Source organism: Heterodontus francisci, chromosome 13 (assembly GCF_036365525.1).
Source record: "Heterodontus francisci isolate sHetFra1 chromosome 13, sHetFra1.hap1, whole genome shotgun sequence".
NCBI lineage: Eukaryota > Metazoa > Chordata > Chondrichthyes > Heterodontiformes > Heterodontidae > Heterodontus > Heterodontus francisci.
In genome coordinates this window covers 74,987,155-75,005,927 of record NC_090383.1, presented here as the reverse complement: position 1 = coordinate 75,005,927, position 18,773 = coordinate 74,987,155, and the positions used below count along the sequence as shown (strand labels likewise).

Genomic DNA, 18,773 nt, shown 5'->3' with positions numbered 1-18,773 from the left:
TAAAAAAGGAAATTAGAAAAGCAAAGAGAGGACATGAAAAATTATTGGCAGGTAAAATCAAGGAAAACCCAAAGATGTTTTATCAGCACATTAAGAGCAAGAGGATAACTAAGGAAAGGGTAGGGCCTATCAGAGAGGTACTAAGGAACTTATACGTGGATGCCGACTATGTGGGCAGGGTTCTTAATGAGTACTTCGTCTCTATCTTCACAAAGGAGAGGGATGATGTAGATATTGTGGTTAAAGAAGAGGAGTGTGAAATATTAGATACGATAAACATAATGAGAGAGGAAGTACTAGAGAGTCTGACATCCTTGAAAGTGGATAAATCGCCAGGACCGGATGGATGGCATCCCAGATTGTTAAAGGAAGCCAGGGAGGAAATAGCGGATGCGCTAAAGGATCATCTTCAAATCCTCACTAGACACAGGAGATGTACCAGACGATTGGAGGTCTGCGAACGTTAGACCATTGTTTAAAAAGGGTGCGAGGGATAGGCCAAATAATTATAGGCCGGCCAGTCTGACCTCGGAGGTGGGTAAATTGTTAGAATCTATTCTAAGTGGATAAACTGCCACTTAGAAAGGCATGGATTAATCAGGGATAGTCAGTATGGATTTGTTAAGGAAAGGTCATGTCTTACTAACTTAATTGAGTATTTTGAGGAGGTAAAATGAAGTATTGGTGAGGGCAGTGCAGTGGATGTGGTCTACATGGAGGTTAGTAAGGCATTTGACAAGGTCCCACATGGCAGGCTGGTCAGTAAAATGAAAGCCCATGGGATACAGGGGAATGTGGCAGGTTAGATCCAGAATTGGCTCAGGGCCAGGAAACAAATGGTAGTAGTTGATGGATGTTTTTGTCAATGGAAAGCGGTTTCCAGTGGTGTTCCACAGGGCTCAGTGTTGGGTCCCATCCTGTTTTGTGATATATATTAATGATTTGGACTTAAATGTGGGAGGCATGATTGGGAAATTTGCTGATGGCACACAAATTGGCCGTGTAGTTGATAGTGAAAAGGATAGCCATCAACTCCAGAAAGATATCAATGGTTTAGTTGAGTGGGCAGGAAACTGGCAAATGGAATTCAATCCAGATAAGTGTGAGGTAATGCATTTGGGGAGGGCTAATAAAGTGAGGGAATACACAATAAACGGGAGGATATTGAGATGGGTAGAAGAAGTGAGAGACCTTGGAGTACATGTCCACAGGTTCCTGAAGGTGGCAAGACAGGTAGATAGAGTGAAGGCGGCATATGGAATGCTTTCCTTTATTGGCCGAGGTATAGAATTCAAAAGCAGGTATGTAATGCTGGAACTGTATAAAATGCTGGTTAGCCACAGTTGGGAGTATGGCTTACAGTTCTGGTCACCACATTGCAGAAAGGACATAATTGCTCTGTATAGAGGAAATTTACAAGAATGTTGCCAGGCTCGAAAGTTGCAGCTATGAGGAAAGATTGGGTGGGTTAGGGTTGTTTTCCTTAGGACAGAGGCGGCTAGGGGGCGACTTAATAGAGGTGTACAAAATTATGAGGGGCCTAAATAGAGTAGACAGGAAGGACCTGTTTCCCCTAGCGGAGAGGTCAATTACCAAGGGCACAGATTTAAGGTGATTGGTAGAAGGATTAGAGGGGACATGAGGAAAACAATTTTCACCTAGAGGGTGGTGGGTGTCTGGAATTCACAGTTAGGAACGGTAGTGGAGGAAGAAACCCTCAATTCTTTTAAAAGGTACCTGGACGTGCACCTGAAGTGCTGTAACCGCAAGGCTATGGACCAGGTGCTGGAAGGTGAGATTAGATTGTTTTTTTCAGCCAGCACGGACACGATGGGCTGAATGCCTCTTTCAATGCCGTACTTTTTCTATGGTTCTAATGGTGACCATTAAACCACTGTCGATTATTGTAAAAACCCATCTGGTTCACTAACGTCCTTTAGGGAAGGAAATCTGCCATCCTTACCTGGTCTGGCCTACATGTGACTCCAGACCCACAGCAATGTAGTTGACTCTTAAAATGCCCTCTGAAATGGCCTAGCGAACCATTCAGTTGAAGGGCAATTAGGGATGGGCAATAAATGCTAGCCTTGCCAGTTACGCCCAGATCCCACAAACGAATAAATCTTTTCCTTTCCGTTTGAAGGCCATCTTATTTTTAGTTAAGGGAATATACTGATCAGATATTGAGGAAATGATACCAGAACACAGCACCACCATAATGAAAAAAACTTGTATTTTGAGAATTTTAAGGAACTCTTCTTAAAAAGGAAATTTTTTCCACCACAAGGTAAAACACTACATTTTAATATACTTAATGCACGCTTTGAATCCTCAAAGTATTTCCAATGCTCTTTCCCTCAGTTCCTTCTTTTTCAAAACATTGAGTACAACTAAGTAGGTTTTGTGCCCGAGTTCAGCAGCAGCATGCTCCACAGAACTAAATTTCATAACATAACCTGATTTAATGTAATATCCCTTAGGGGTACCCCATGTTTGCAACAACAACTTGCATGTATATAGAACCTCGAATTAGCAAAACATCCCAAGGTGCTTCACGGAAGTGTAATAAGACAAAAACTGACCCAAAGCCAAGAAAGGGGATATTAGAACAGGCGACAGAAGCTTGGTCAATGAAGTAGGTTTTAAGGAACCTCTTCAAGTAGGAGAGTGAGGTGGAGAGACAGAGTGGTTTAGGGAATATATTCCTGAGCATAGGGCCTAGACGGTTGAAGGCACATGACCAATGGTGGAGCTAAGGAGAGTTGGGATGCACAAGAAGTCAGAAGACTGAAGAGATCTTGGAGAATGGTAGGGCTGAAGGTGATTAGAGATACAGGGAGGGGCGAGACCATGGAAAGATTTGAATACTAGGGTGAGAATTTTAAAAATTGAGGCATTGATAGACTGGAAAGCAATGTAGGTCAGCAAGTACAAGGTTATGGGTGAATAGGAATTGGTGCAGGTTAGGATATTGGCAGCAGACTTTTGGATGAGCTCAAGTTTATGGAGGGTGGAAGATGAGAGACTGGCCAGCAGAGGATTGGAGTAGTTAAGTCTGGAGGTAACAGACGCATGGTTAAAAGGTTTCAACACTCAGACACACTCAGGCAGGGTGGAAAAGAGCAATGTTACAAAAGGTAAAAGTAGGGTCCCATCAGGATATAAATATTTACTCTAATTTTCATAAATATAATTTAATATATATTTAATATAATTTTTAAATAGAAATTAAACCATCCTTAAACAGTTAACCCATGAGAGAAAAAAGAAAATGATAACATTTCAACTCCTGACAAAAGAATTCTGCTCTGCCTACCAAAGAAAAGCTGCCAGCCACTCTTCTGAACTAGCATGCCAAAATCACAAGCTATCAAAAAGGAGAAAAATAAATAAATAATTTTCACTACAGACAGTTGGCGTCTCTCCAGCAGCATGACAGGCTTGGCTAGTATGCTCTACTGGTAAACGCAGCTCTGTCTGTCTACTCAAAACCAGACACTTAAAGCTGCTTGCCTCAGCTCCTGTCAGAAACAATCTGACCTGCAGCCACCTCCACTTTGACACTAAAATCTGGTGCTACTGATATCAGGTTCCTCTGGTGAGTTTTTAAACACCTATCTATAATTTGATTGGTAACAATGCTAATATTCCAACTAATGAAAATATGCAACCAACTGTTCCCATATGTTTTCCTACGAGACTATTATTTGTTTCAGCCCTCAAATTTGAGCAATGCTCCTTTTAAAAATTAAATTTCAGCTTTCAAGAAAATGGCAGAAAAGACCATCAAAAATTATGTACTTCAGCCTGCATTTTTCAGTATTGCCATTACTTACATCTGTGTGGCGTTTATACAACCTGAAATGGAAGTGGGCTGTTTACGTACAATTCTCTGATGCTCATTAGCATAGTGACAGGTGCAGACCTGCTGTGTAACTGGCAAAACATAAGGACATAAGAAACAGGAGGAGGCGGCCATTCGGCCCCTCAGGTCTGCTCCAACATTCAATAAGCTCATGGCTGATTTGATTCTGACCTTAACTCCACTTTCCTGCCCATCCCACATAACCCTAGACTCTGTTGTAGATCAAAAATCTGTCTAACTCAACCTTGAATATATTCAATGACCCAGCCTTCACTGCTCTGTGGGGTAGAGCATTGTAAAGATTAATGACCCTCTGAGGGAAGAATTTCCTCCTCATCTCCGTCTTTAATGGGAGACCCCTTATTTTGAAACTGTACCCCCTAGTTCTTGAATTTCCCCACGAGGGGAAACATCTTCTCAGAATCTACCCTGTCAAGCTCCCTCAGTATCTCATGTTTCAATAAAATCACCTCTCATTCTTCTAAACTCCAATAACTATAGGCCCAACCTGCTCAACTTTTCCTCACAAGACAACTCCTTCATCCCAGGAATCAACCTAGTCAACCTTCTCTGAAGTGCTTCCAATGCAAGTATAACCCACCTTAAGTAAGGAGACCAATACTGTACACAGCACTCTAGATGTGATCTCACCAATGCCCTGTACAGTTGTAGCAAGGTTTCCCTATTTGTATACTCTATCCCCCTGGTAATAAAGGCAACATTCCATTTGCCTTCCTAACTACTTGCTGTACCGACATGCCAGCTTTTTGTGATTCATGTACGAGGATACCTAGCTCTCTCTCACTACAACATTCTGCTTTTCCATTCTTCCTGCCAAAGTGGACAACCTCAGATTTTCCCACATTATACTCCAGCTGCCAAATTTTTGCCGACTCAGAGAGCTATTTATGGCACAGATGAAGGCAATTCGGCTGATCCAAGTCCATGCTGGCTCTCCACAGAGCTATGCAGTCAGTCCCACACCCTGGCTCAATTCCCATAGCCCTGCAAGTCGATTTCTCTTAGGTGGCCATCCAACTTTCTCTTGAAGTCATTGATTGTCTTTGCTTCCACCACCCTTGTGGACAGCGAGTTCCAGGTCATTACCACCCATTTCATAAAAAAGTGCTTCCTCATATTCCCCCTGCATCTTTTGCCCAAAACTATCAGTGTCTCCACGTCCTTGTACCATTTGTTAATGGGAACAGTTTTTCCTTTGTCTAACTTACCTAAGTCTGTCATAATCTTGTACATTTTTTAAAATCAAATCTCCCCTCAATCTGCTTTGTTCTAAGGAGAACAAATCCAGCTTTTCCAACCTAACCTTCCAACGAAAATCCTCCATCCCTGGAGCCATTCTGGTAAACCTCCTCTGCACTCTCTCAAGGGCCCTCACGACCTTCCTGAAGTGTGGCGACCAGAACAGAATCACAGAATTGTCACAGTGCAGGAGGCCATTCAGCCCATCTTGTCCTCACCAGCTCTCCAAACGAGCAATTCACCTAGTGCCATTCCCCCACCTTCTCTCCATAATCCTGCAGATTCTTCCTTTTCATATAACAGTCTAATTCCCTTTTGAATGCTTCAATTCAACCTGCCTCCACCATCCTCAGGCAGCAGATTCCAGAACTTAACCACTCGCTATGTGAATAAGTTTTCCTCATGTTGCTTTTGCTTCTTTTACCCATTACTTTAAATCAGTGCCCATGCGTTCTTGATCCTTTCACGAGTGGGAACAGTTTCTCCTCATCTATTCTGTCCAGACCCCTGATGATTTTGAATACCTCTATCAAATCACCTCTCAGCCTTCTCTTCTCCAAGAAAAACAGTCCCAACTTCTCTAATCCATCTTCATAACTTAAGTTCCTCATCCCTGGAACCATTCTCGTGAATCTTTTTTGCACTCTCTCCAATGCCCTCACGTCTTTCCTAAAATGCAGCGCCCAGAACTGGACGCAATATTCCAGTTGAGGCCGAACTAGTGTCTTCTATAAGTTTAACATAACTTCCTTGCTCTTGTACTCTATGTCCCTACTAATAAAGCCCAGGGTGCTCATCAATTTGAACTCCCAGACAAAGAAATTGCCAGGCAGAACACCATGTGCTCTCCTGGAACTAAGAAGATGTCCTGCCTGCCTATCTTTCAAGGAACTGAAACCATTGAAGACACATGAAACTCAAAGAGGAAAAGGTTTGCCACATGAACAAAGTCTTAAGACAGTTACTGGGCCCCAACGAAACACAAGAACATAACTACAATCAAGGACTACAGCGAGCTTGAGAAACAGTAACAAGATACTGCCTCCAACTGTTCGACTCATCTCTTCTACTCTTTTCTGTCCCTATCTTGCAGGCTTATATCACGTGTGCATGCTACCGTGAGCACGTCGTATATCCGCAGGTCTGAACCATATTAGAATTAAGTTAAGGTTTAATAAATTTCATCTTTCTGCTTTAAACCAAAGAAAGCCCATTTGTGCTCAGTTATTTGCCTGATAATTGGAAACTGTGAACATGAATTCACAAAAAGGGGAGCTCAAAACACTGTTAAAATTAAAACCCTGTTACAATAAGGCCAGGTGAAGACAGCAAGAGACCCCTAGACACATTGCTCACCTCGTCGTAACACACCCTTTTACTATTTATATGTCTATAGAAAACTTTAGGATTCCCTTTAATGTTAGCTGCCAGTCTCTTTTCATACTCTCTCTTTGCTTCTCTTATTTGCTTTTTCACTTCCCCTCTGGAACTTACATATTCAGCCTGGTTCTCAATAGTGTTTTCTACCTGACATCGGTCATAAGCAAACCTTTTTTTCTTTATCTCTACCTCTTTTGTCATCCAGAGAGCTCTGGATTTGTTTACCCTACCTTTCCCCTACAAGGGAACATATCTTGACTGTGCCCAAACTATCTCTTCTTTGAAGGTAGCTACCATTTTTCCTGCCAACCTTTGACTACAATTTATTTGCCCCAGCTCTATTGTTAACACATTGAAGTTGGATTTTCCCTAATTAATTATTCTTACTCTGGATTGTTCTTTGTCCTTTTCCTTAGTTAGCCTAAACCTTATAATACTATGATCACTGTCCCTTAAATGCTCTCCTACTGATACTTGATCCACTTGGCCCACCTCATTCCCAAGAACCAGGTCTAGCAGTGCCTCCTTTCTCGTTGGACTAGAAACATACTGTAGAAAATTTTCCTGAACACATGCTAGGAACTCTTTCTGCTCACTACTACTATCCCAGTCTATGTTCTGATAATTAAAGTCCCCCATTAAAACTACCCTATAATTTTTGCACCTCTCTGTATTTCGCTGGAGCTGTAAGGCTGCGGTGCTAATCACTGCGCCACTGTGCCGCCCAAGCTCTAGCCAAATTGATTCTGTCCTCGACCCCTCATGAATATCCTTTTCCTCCAGCACTGCTATGTTCTCCTTAATCAATACCGCCATCCCTTCCCCTTTTTTCCCTTTCCTATCTTTCGAATCTTCTATCCAGGAATATTCATCACCCAGTCTTTGAGCCAGGTCTCTGTTATAGCCACATCATAATTCCATGTCAACCTGCGCCTGTAACTCACAAATCTTATTAACACCACTCCATGCATTCACATACATGCACATTAACCCTGATTTAGACTTTATTACTTTCTCCCTTACTCTGACTCAACCAATAACTTACTATTCTCGTGCTATCTATCTCTCCCAGAATTCTGTGTACCTTGGTATTCTTCTCTGATATTTCTTCCTCATTCCCACACCCCTGCCAAGTTAGTGCTGTTGGGGAGGGTTTAAACTAACAAATCGCCTCGCAAGGAAATTTGTCCCAGTTCTGTTCCATTGCAACCCATCTGGCCTATACAGGTTCCAACTTCTCCAGAACTGGTCCCAGTGTCCGAGGAATCTAAAGCTCTCCCTCCAGCACAATCTTTCAGGCCATGCACTCATCTGCTCCATCCTCCTATTTCTATACTCACTTGTGCGTGGTACTGGGAGTAATCCAGAGATAACTACTTTTGAGGTCCTGCTTGTTAATATCTTACCTAGCTCAGTAAGCTCTTTCTGCAGGACCACAACCCTCTTCCTACCCAAGTCATTGGTACCAATGTGGACCACGACTGCTGGCTGTTCACTCTCCCCCTTCAGGGTGCTCTGCAGTGGTTCAGTGACATCCTTTACCCTGGCACCAGGGAGGCAACATACCATCCTGGATTCACGTCGGCTGCCACAGAAACGCCAGTCTGTTCCCGACTATTGAATCTCCTATCACTATCGATCTTCCAGTCTTCCTTGTGCCCCCCTGTACAGCTGAGCCACCCATGGTGCCAATGCCCTTGGCTCTGGCTGCACTCCACAGATGAACTCTCACTTTCCTCAGTATTCAGAACTGAATATCCTTTGGAGTGTGAAACGCATTCAGGGGTCTCCTGCACGACCTGCCTGTTTCTTCTTGACTGTCTGGTGGTCACCCATTTCCTCTCTGCCTGCTCTTAAGCTGTGGGGTGGCCATATCTATAAACGTGCTATTCAGGAAGCTCTTATCCTCACGGATGCACCGCAGTGACGCCAGCTGCTGCTCAAGTTAGCAACCCAGAGCTCAAACTGCTGCAACTGACGACACTTCCTACACATATGGTTATCCAGGACCCAAGAAACATCCTCGAGTTGCCACATAGCACAGGATGTGCACTCCCGAGTTTGGAGCAGCACTGCCATTCCTCTATCTATTAGACAATAAACCTTGGTACGACAAAAAAACCCTGCTGCTAATACTAATAACCCTACCAATAGTAATAATAACCTTATTACCGTTAATACTAAACTTTACCAATACTAATCTACTTTACCACGATTAATATACCTTACCAATTCTAAAACGCTAATAGTAATAACCTCACCAATAGTAATAAGCCTTATTTAAAAATAAAAGACTCACCAGCTACCCACTTGTTACTTGTGATTAATACTGAATAGTTTTAAACTCCCAGCTGTTTACACCCAGTCCCTAAGCAGTAAATACTCACCAGCCAATAAACATACTGCTTTCCTATGATGTCATGGTTAGATTTTTTTTTTCTTCTTCTTCAAACTCCGGGGCGTTGAGGCCACTCCCGACTCCCTCCAGGTAAGTGAAAGGCAGAGCCTGGGTCTGGACTTATTCTCTCCCCGGCAGGTTCCTCTCAGGTCTGCCGCCACTCCCAACTCTCTCCAGGTAAGTGGATGCAATACTTCAGTTGGGGCCTAACCAGAGCTTTATAAAGGTTTAGCATAACTTCTCTGCTTTTGTACTCAATACCTCTATTTATGAAGCCCAAGATCCCATATGCTTTATGAACCACTCTCTCAATATGTCCTGCCAACTTCAAAGATCTATGCACATGCACCCTCACCCCCCCGCCCCCCCCAGGTCCTTCTGTTCCTGCACACTCTTTAGAACTGTGCCATTAAGTATATATTGCCTCTTCCTTCGCCAAATTGCATCATCTCACACTTGCCAGTATTAAATTCCATCTGCCACTCCGTTAGCCTATCTATGTCCTATTGCAGGTCGTTCATAGCATCTTCACTCTTTGCCACAGCTCAAAGTTTGGAGTCATCAGCAAATTTTGAGATTCTAGTCGGTATTCCAAGATCTAAGTCATTTATATATGCACTCAGCAGACTGTTTGGGAAAAGAGTCTTTGGTATAGCTTCCAAGATGCTACTGACTCTCAAGACCTGACTACTGTTTCAGACTGCCTCGTACATAAAACTGTAGTTCAATAGGATCATCAATTTCATCTCTTGCCGCATTTAACTGAGCATAGAAGCCCTACTATACCATCAGCTACTCAAGAAATTTATAGGAAGACATTCCAATATGGGTTATACGATAGGACTGAAATCTACCTTTACTTTGAAAAGGGTCTTTGGCACTCAGAGGATTAATGCATACAGGAGAGCTTTTTGAGCCAGCACTTAGAAAGTCCTACAAGAGAAGGGGCGGTACTGGACCTAATCCTGCGGAATGAAGCCAGACAAGTGGTAGAAGTGTCAGTGGGGGAGCATTTCGGGGATAGTGACCATAACTCTAAGATTTAAGGTAGTTATGGAAAAGGACAAAGATGGACCGGAAATAAAGGTACTGAATTGGAGGAAGGCCAATTTCAATATGACAAAACAGGATCTGGCCAAAGTGGACTGGGAGCAGGTACTTGTAGGAAAGTCCACATCAGACCAGTGGGAGTCATTCGAAGAGGAAATAGTGAGATTTCAGGGCCAAGATCTTCCTGTTAAGGTGAAGGGTAGGACCAACAAGTCCAGGGAACCCTGGATCTCAAGGGATATAGAGGATTGGATAAGGAAAAAAAACAGAGGCTTATGGCAGATTCAGTGGGCTGAAAACAGCAGAGGCATTAGTGGAGTATAGAAAGTGTAGGGGGTACTTAAAAAGTAATTAGGAGAGTGAAGAGGGGACATGAAAAAACACTGGCGGGCAGGATAAAGGAAAATCCCAAAGCATATTAAGGGCAACAGGATAACCAGGGAAAGAGTAGGGCCCAAAGTGGCAATGTGTGTGTGGCTGGAAGACATAGGTGAGGTTTTAAATTATACTTTTCATACATGTTCACTATGGAGAAGCACGATTTATTTTATTTATTTAGAGATACAGCACTGAAACAGGCCCTTCGGCCCACCGAATCTGTGCTGACCAACAACCACCCATTTATATTAACCCTACAGTAATCCCACCATTCTCCTACAACCTACCTACACTAGGGGCAATTTACAATGGCCAATTTACCCATCAACCTGCAAGTCTTTGGCTGTGGGAGGAAACCGGAGCACCCGTCGAAAACCCACGCGGTCACAGGGAGAACTTGCAAACTCCACACAGGCAGTACCCAGAATCGAACCTGGGTCCCTGGAGCTGTAGGCTGTGGTGCTAACCACTGCGCCGCCCTAAATTGGTGGCGTCGTAAATAGCGATGTAGGTATAGAGATCGGGAAGGGGGATTGTGATAAACTTGAACATATTAGCATTGAAAGGGAGGAAGTATTAGCTGTTTTAGCAGGCTTAAAAGTGGATAAATCCCCAGGCCTAGATGAGATGTATCCTAGGCTGTTATGTGATGCAAGGGAGGAGATTGCAGGGTCTCTAACACAAATTTTCAAATCCTCTCTGGCCACAGGAAAGGTACCAGAGGACTGCAGGACAGCGAATGTGGTACCATTATTCAAGAAGGGTAGGAGGGATAAACAAGGTAATTACAGGCCGGTGATTCGAAAATCAGTGATAGAGAAACTATTGGAAAAAATTGTGAGGGACAGGATTAATCTCCACTTGGAGAGGCAGGGATTAATCAGGAATAGTCAGCATGGGTTTGTCAAGGGCAGATCGTGTCTAACAAACTTGATTGAATTTTTCGAAAAGGTGACTAGATGTGTAGATGAGGGTAAAGCAGTTGACGTAGTCTACATGAACTTCAGTAAGGTTTTTGATGAGGTCCCGCACGGGAGATAGGTTAAGAAGGTAAGAGCCCATGGGATCCAGGGCAATTTGGCAAATTGGATCCAAAATTGGCTTAGTGGCAGGAGGCAGAGGGTGATGGTCGAGGGTTGTTTTTGCAGTTAGAAGCCTGTGACGTGTACAGCAGGAATCGGTGCTGGGACCCTTGCTGCTTGTAGTGTACATTAATGATTTAAACGTGAATATAGGAGGTATGATCAGTAAGTTTGCAGATGACACGAAAATTGGTGGCGTCGTAAATAGTGAGGAGGAAAGCCTTAGATTACAGGACGATATAGGTGGGCTGGTAAGATGGGCAGAGCAGTGGCAAATGGAAATTAATCCCGAGAAGTGTGAGGTGATGCATTTTGGGTGGACTAACAAGGCAAGGGAATATATAATGGATGGTAGGACCCTAGGAATTACAGAGGGACCTTGGTGTACTTGTCCATAGATCACTGAAGGCAGCAGCACAGTTAGATAAGGTGGTTAGGAAGGCATATGGGATAATTGCCTTTATTAACCGAGGCACAGAATATAAGAGTAGGGAAGTTATGATGGAGCTGTATAAAATGCTAGTTAGGCCACAGCTGGAATATGTTGTACAGTTCTGGGGCCCCGACAACCAACTTTATCTGCAGTGCCTGTGGAAGAGTCTGTCACTTAAGAAATGGGCTTTTTAGCCACTCCAGGCACTGCTCCACAAACCAAAGACCACCTCTAGGCACTTACCCATTGTCTCTAGAGACAAAGAGGCCAAAGAAGAAGATTGCACTGGAGAGGGTGCAGAGGAGATTCACCAGGATGTTGCCTGGGCTGGAGCATTTCAGCTATGAAGAGAGACTGGAAAGGCTAGGGTTGTTTTCCTTAGAGCAGAGAAGGCTGAGGGGGGACATGATTGAGGTATACAAAATTATGAGGGGCATTGATAGGTTAAATAGGAAGAAACTTTTTCCCTTAGCAGAGGATTCAATAACCAGTGGGCATAGATTCAAGGTAAGGGGCAGGAGTTTAGAGGGGATTTGAGGAAAACATTTTTCACCCAGAGTGCGGTTGGAATCTGGAACGCACTGCCTTCAGGGGTGATAGAGGCAGGAACCCTCATAACATTTAAGTATTTAGATGAGCACTTGAAACGCCATAGCATACAAGGCTCCAGGCAAAGTGCTGGAAAATGGGATTAGAATAGTTAGGTGCTTGATGGCAGCACAGACATGATGGGCTGAAGGGCCTGTTCCAGTGCTGTATAACTATGACTCCATCTATGCACATTTTCTAAATGCCAGACCAGAGGTCATTAGTTTCACCAAAAAGATCAGCTCTATTTTGAAACGTCTGCAAATAATGTCATCTAACCCAGCCACCAGCCAAAGAAGAAGTTGCCAATGGCTACCATCATCATCGCATTGCCACATACCTGCTCCATTAGCATCGCCAAGTGCTCCATTTTCCTGCTGTGCACATAGGGTCTGCAGGATGACTTCAGTGGCTCCCTGTCGTGGCAGAGTTACATGTTTTAGAAATGGTAAGTTGTTCTTTTTTGCAAATGACTGGCTGGTTTCCCGCCTCTTTCTCAGGAAACCTCCTTCAGGAAACAAAACAATCCACTTCCGGTCCCGGCTCCTGTAGTATTTTTCCAAGTGCCGTCGGAGAAGAATCAGCTGCTTGTCACGATGAGCTTTACCCTGGAAATTACAGCATATAGAAAGCAATAGTTTACAGATGAAAGAGTTAATGGACATTAGAAAAGAGGCAATTTGGTTCCATTGCACACAAAGAAGGCATGTATCCTCGAGAAAAATTCAAATTTCTCAATACCAACAAAAGTACACAGTGATAAGATCACAATGTAAATATGCGAGACAAGGCCATTCATTTCCCAGAAAAACCTAAAATTTCCATACCATTCAAATGTCTCTCAAGTAATTCCAGGGTTATCACCTTGACTACAAAACCCAAAGGCCCACTCTGTATTAAGAACTTCCTGATATCAGTCTTAAATTTACCAGTTGCTCATTGAACCAATTCCCCCTTACCCTTCTGTTCTGGTTTAACTTGAAGTCGTGTTCCTTATATACTTTTTTCTACACAGTTGCACTTCTATTCCATCTATTAATTGCTTCCTTTCAAGTCTACAAAGCCCTAGTTTCTTGAATCTTTCCTCAAAGTTTTATGCTCCGGAAGCAGGGACTGGCATTTAGATTCTTCCATGCACAACTTCCATGGTTCAAATGTCTTTCTCCGTCTCCTTGACTAAAACACTCAAAACTGCAATCTGACCAGAGAACTGTACAGTTTTAGCAATTTGTAGTCAACTGAACTAGCTATGTAATTCAGTAATTGTTTTGTTGACTGCTGTTCCACATTTGCAATAAGCGTCTGCCACTCGAGGAACTTCAGCTCAGAGTTGATGAGCTGGAGCCCGAGCTTCAGACTGCGATGCATCAGGGAGGGGGCAAGTTACCTGGACAATTTGTTTCAGGAGGCAGTCACGCCCCTCACTTTAAGTACTTCAGATTTGGTCCGTGGTTAGGGTCAGGAAGGTGTGACTATGAGTGAGGCAGGTATGGGGATCCAGAAGGTAGCACTGAATGAGCCTCAGCCCTTGCACATTCAGTTCCTAGCCTTGGTCACTCTGCAGCCACGTCTCTGTCATGGCTATTATATCATACCCATTTATTTCTATTTGTGCCATCAATTCATCCGTCTTGCTGCGTGTAATCAGATAAAGAGCTTTCATTTCTGTCTTTTTACTATTTTTCCCTAGTTGACCCTATTTGCTGGTGCACTCTTATGTTTGTACACGCTGCCCCTTCCTGTCACACTCTGGTCGTCATTACCCATGTCGCTACCCTGCATTATTGCCTTGTCCTTTCTTGCTAACTTTCTAAATTTCTCCTCACATGAACCCTTTGCCCCCGTCACAACAATACAGCTCCCTCTTTCCCCAGTACTGATGCCAGTGCCCCATGAATTGAAACCCATTTCTCCCATACCAATCTTTGAGCCATGCATTTAACTCTCTGATCATACTTACTCTATGCCAAATTGATCATGGCTCAGGTAGTAATCCAGAGATTACTATCTTTTCGGTTCTGCTTTTTAATTTAGCCCCTAGCCGAGATTTGAGGATCTTGCAGGGAGGATGAGCAAAATGACCACAGCACCATGGTACAGGGGGCCATTAAAGTGGAGGAAGTAAAAAGGAATGCAGTAGTAGGGGACAGTATAGTTAGAGGAATACATGCGGTTCTCTGCAGCTGACGTCCCGAAGGCTGCGTTGTCAGCCCCGGTGCCAGGGTTAAGGACATCTCCTCGGGGCTGGAGACGAACTTGGAGTGGGAGGGGAAGGATCCAGTTGTCTTGGTCCACGTAGGTACCAATGACATAGGTAGGACTAAAAGAGGCTCTGTTAAGGGAGAATGAGCGGCTCGGGGATAATTTAAAAAGCAAAGTGTATTGTAGCCAAATTTGCTGACGATACTAAGATAGGTAGAAAAGCAGGTTGTGAGGAGGACACAAAGAGTCTGCAAAGGGATATAGATAGGGTGGGCAAAAATTTGGTAGATGGAGTATAATGTGGGAAATGTGAGGTTGTCCACTTTGGCAGGAAGAATAGAAAAGCAAAATATTAATTAAAAGGAGAAAGACTCGAGAATGCTGTGGTACAGGAGGATCTGAGTGACTTCATACATGAATGACAAAACTTTAGCATGCCAGTATAGCAAGTAATGAGGAAGGCAAATGGAATGTTGGCCTTTATTGCAACGGGGATGGAGTATAAAAGTAGGGAAGTCAAATTCATTTACAGCAGAGAAGACGGCCATTCAGCCCATCAAGTGTATGCCGGCTCTCCACAGAGCTATGTAGACAGCCCACTCCCGGCTCAATCCTCGTAGCCCTGCAAGTCGATTTCTCTCAGGTGGCCATCCAACTTCCTCCTAAAGTCAGTGATTGTCTATGCTTCCACCACCCTTGTGGACAGTGGGTTCCAGGTCATGATCACCCGCTGCATGAAAAAGTGCTTTTTCATATTCCCCCTGCATTTTTTGCCGAAAACTATCAATCTGTGTCCCCTAGTCCTTGTACTATTTGTTAATGGGAGCAGTTTTTCCTTGCCTAAGTTTTCTAAACCGGTCATAATCTTGTACATTTCTATTAAATCTCCCCTCAATCTTCTTTGTTCAAAGGAGAACAAACCCAGCTTTTCAAACCTAACCTTGTAACTAAAATCCTCCATCCCTGGAACCATTCTGGTAAATCTCCTCTGCACCCTCTCAAAGGATCTCTGGAATTCTCTACCCCAAGGGAGTCAAGGGTTATAGGGGGAAGGCAAGAAAGTGGAGTTAATGCCACAAGCAGATCAGCCTTGACCTTACTGAAAGGCAGAGCAGGCATGAGGGGCCAAAAGGCCTACTCCTATATCTTATGTTCTATTCCAGTGATTGAAAATGTTGAGTGTATTTCAATTACCACCGATGTATCGCTTACTTTCACTCAACTGTTTTATTCCCATTCATGGGATACTTCTGCCAGCCATTTTCTTTCTTCCCATGTGCAATACTTTACACTTGTTCGAGTGAATTTCATCTGCTACTTATTTTTGCAAGCACATTTTATAAGTCCATGATGGCCAATCAGATTGGGCTACTCCTTATCAATTTATTATTGTCAGTGAATTTGATCAGTTTGTGCTGAACTACATTAATAGAAGTTAGAAATAGGAGCAGTCCTGGCACTGATCCCTGAGGCAGTTCACCACACGCCTCCCAACCCACACTCCCCAACAAGAGGGAAGATGGAAAGTGAAGTTTTAGGGCTGGAGGAAACCATAGTTAGGGAGGGGTGAGGCCATGAATGGATTTAAATTTGACGATGCATTTTAAATTGGAGGTGCTGGGAGACCAGAAGCCAATGTAGATCAGCAAGGACAGAGCTAATTGGTGCATAGGATGGTGTGGGATGGGACATTGGCAGCAGGGATTTACATGAGCTGAAGAATGGGCCGCTGACCATCGGTGGGCAATATTACCAAGGGGTAAGTAGGTGGTATTTGTGATGGGCAGGATATAAGGTCAGCTGCTCAGCTTGGGGTCAAATAGGAGAAAGATTCTGAACAATTTGGTTCGACCTAAGACTGTGGCTGGGGAGGGGGTTGAAATCATGGTAAGGGGCTTATGGCAGGGGCCAAAGACTATCGTTTTGATCTTCCCCATGTTTCACTGGAGATGACTGCGGTTTATTGAAGCCTGGAAGTCAGTCAAGCAGTGTGGCAACACAAAGGAGATGTTGAGGATGGAATGATCAACTATGTTAAAGGCTGCAGAAAGGTGGAGAAGGGATAATGCACCACCATCAGTCATAGAGGTCATCATTTGTGACTTTGATTCGGAGATGTGGCAGAGAGAGAAACTAGATCAGAGAGATTCAAACATGGGAGTTACAGGAAAGATGGGCAGGAATTTGGGGCAACATGTTCAAGGACTTTGTAGAGGAAAAGGATGTTGGAGACAAGGTGATTGTTTGCAGAAACAGAGAAGTCGAGTGGGTTTCTGGCAATTTTGAAAGGGAGGGGACAGTCCAAGAAGACAAGAAATAATTTACAATACCAACTAGCATGGGGTCCAGTACTGGAAGTTGAGTGGTCAACAATTTAATGGGAATAGGATCACAGGAGCAGGAAATGAATCTCAGACAAGATGAGCTCAGAGAGGGCATGAGGGAGATAGTAGTAGAAAAATTGGAGCAAAGACTCAGAGGTTCAGAGCTGGGGTGGGGGTGAATCCTAGGAAGGTTTGGCTTGGTGGTAAAGTCTAAGAGGGGAAGAAGAGGATCTAGCTAAGCACATGGTCTGAATCTTATTGACAAAGTAGTCCACGAGCTCCTCACACTTATTACTGGAAGCACCGAAATGAGTAGAAGAGCATGGTTTAAGAAGATGTAGTAAAGAAGCCAGGTGCTAACTTTGCTTTCCAGAATGGTACTGGAGTAGGTGGTAGTGTTGGCAGAGGGGAGTGAGACCCAATAATACTTGATATGGTCTAACAGGATCTGGTGATGGATGGCTGTACGAGCTGAGTGCCCCTTTAACTTGAGGGATGATAGATGGCGTTCACAGCAGGGGAACTTTGTTACTATAGAACTGACCAATCAGGTCATTACAATGAACAATCAAGTAGATGACAAGGAAAATGCAGCTACAATAGAAACTTATAATTAAGAGCATTATAACACATACTGATCATGGCAATTCCCCATACCATTACTAGCAATGAGCACAATCATCAGGTGGGAGAGGAAGAAGGAAAGAAACAATCATCCACCTAGCTCACGACTGGCATAGGGAGAGGGATAGGAGCCAGTTGCCTACCTATCCTTTGATCAGGGAAGGGTGGAGGCAGGAGGGAGTAAGAAAAATGCAAAAAAAAGAGGGAAGATATAAATACAAGCATATGTAAAGTTATAAATTGAGTTCCAAAGATTTTGCAACAACTCATGGTTCTGAAGTTTCTCAAATTAAAATACTTAAATGACAAACACTTTTCCCAGCTCAGGCTTTTCCCTGATTTTCCCTGTAGGATAGACATTTTTCTCTTGTATTCCCTAGTGCACCTGTGTTTTTCCCTGTCTGACAAAACTGAAGACATAAGTATGGAAACAATTGAATCATTATGTTTTTGCCAAAGTAAAAATACAACAGCTACATCTGGTTCAGACAAGTCTACTTCATTTACTTACAAGTGCCACCTCCACAATGAACCCAACCACTGAAAATTACCAGCACCTCTCAGCATACACCACCATGTAGAATGCCCATAGCCTGATTCACATCTCCAAAATCACAACTGTATCATTAATTTTCCATTGATGAAACAGAGATCTTCTTTGAGGATTAAATTCATATTAATACTTTGCCAACACATGTTTTCACAAACTGTTTAACTTACTATCTTCAAATAAACATGCCCCAAAAGAAATCCTCATGCTAGATTATTTCACCACAAGCATAAATACATTCCGGAGAATACTATTTCCATTCTGTATTGGAGCCTCAAATATTGACGGTACTTATTCCCAACTTAGATGATGGGATACAGAGCGACATATCCATGTTTGCCAATGTCACACAGATAGGTGGCATTATAAGCAGTGAAGATGGAAGCACATAGGGGAGGCGGAGGTGTTGTGGTAATGTCACTGGACGAATACACTAGGGACAGGGATTCAAATCCCACCCTGGCAGCTGGTGGAATTTAAATTCAATTAATAAATCTGTAATTAAAAAAAGCTAGTCTCGATAATGGTGACTATGAAACCATTGTTAATTGATGTAAAAACCCATCTGGTTCACTAATATCCTTTAGGGAAAGAAATCTGCCGTCCTTACCTGGTCTAGCCTCATGTGACTCCAGACCC

General features: G+C 43.3%; 1 protein-coding gene across 3 annotated transcripts in view; it reads right to left on the bottom strand.

Annotated features, from left to right (window-relative positions):
• lpgat1 (lysophosphatidylglycerol acyltransferase 1) overlaps positions 1 to 18,773 on the bottom strand; it is a 138,739-nt gene that overhangs the window by 78,316 nt on the left and 41,650 nt on the right. For all 3 annotated transcript variants that reach the window (XR_010976213.1, XM_068044986.1, XM_068044985.1), the window contains exon 6: positions 12,775 to 13,042. Coding sequence is in view for 2 of the 3 variants with exons in the window: in XM_068044986.1 (XP_067901087.1) it covers positions 12,775 to 13,042 (268 nt within the window). In the remaining variant the exon portion in view is untranslated. The remainder of the gene's footprint in view (positions 1 to 12,774; positions 13,043 to 18,773) is intronic.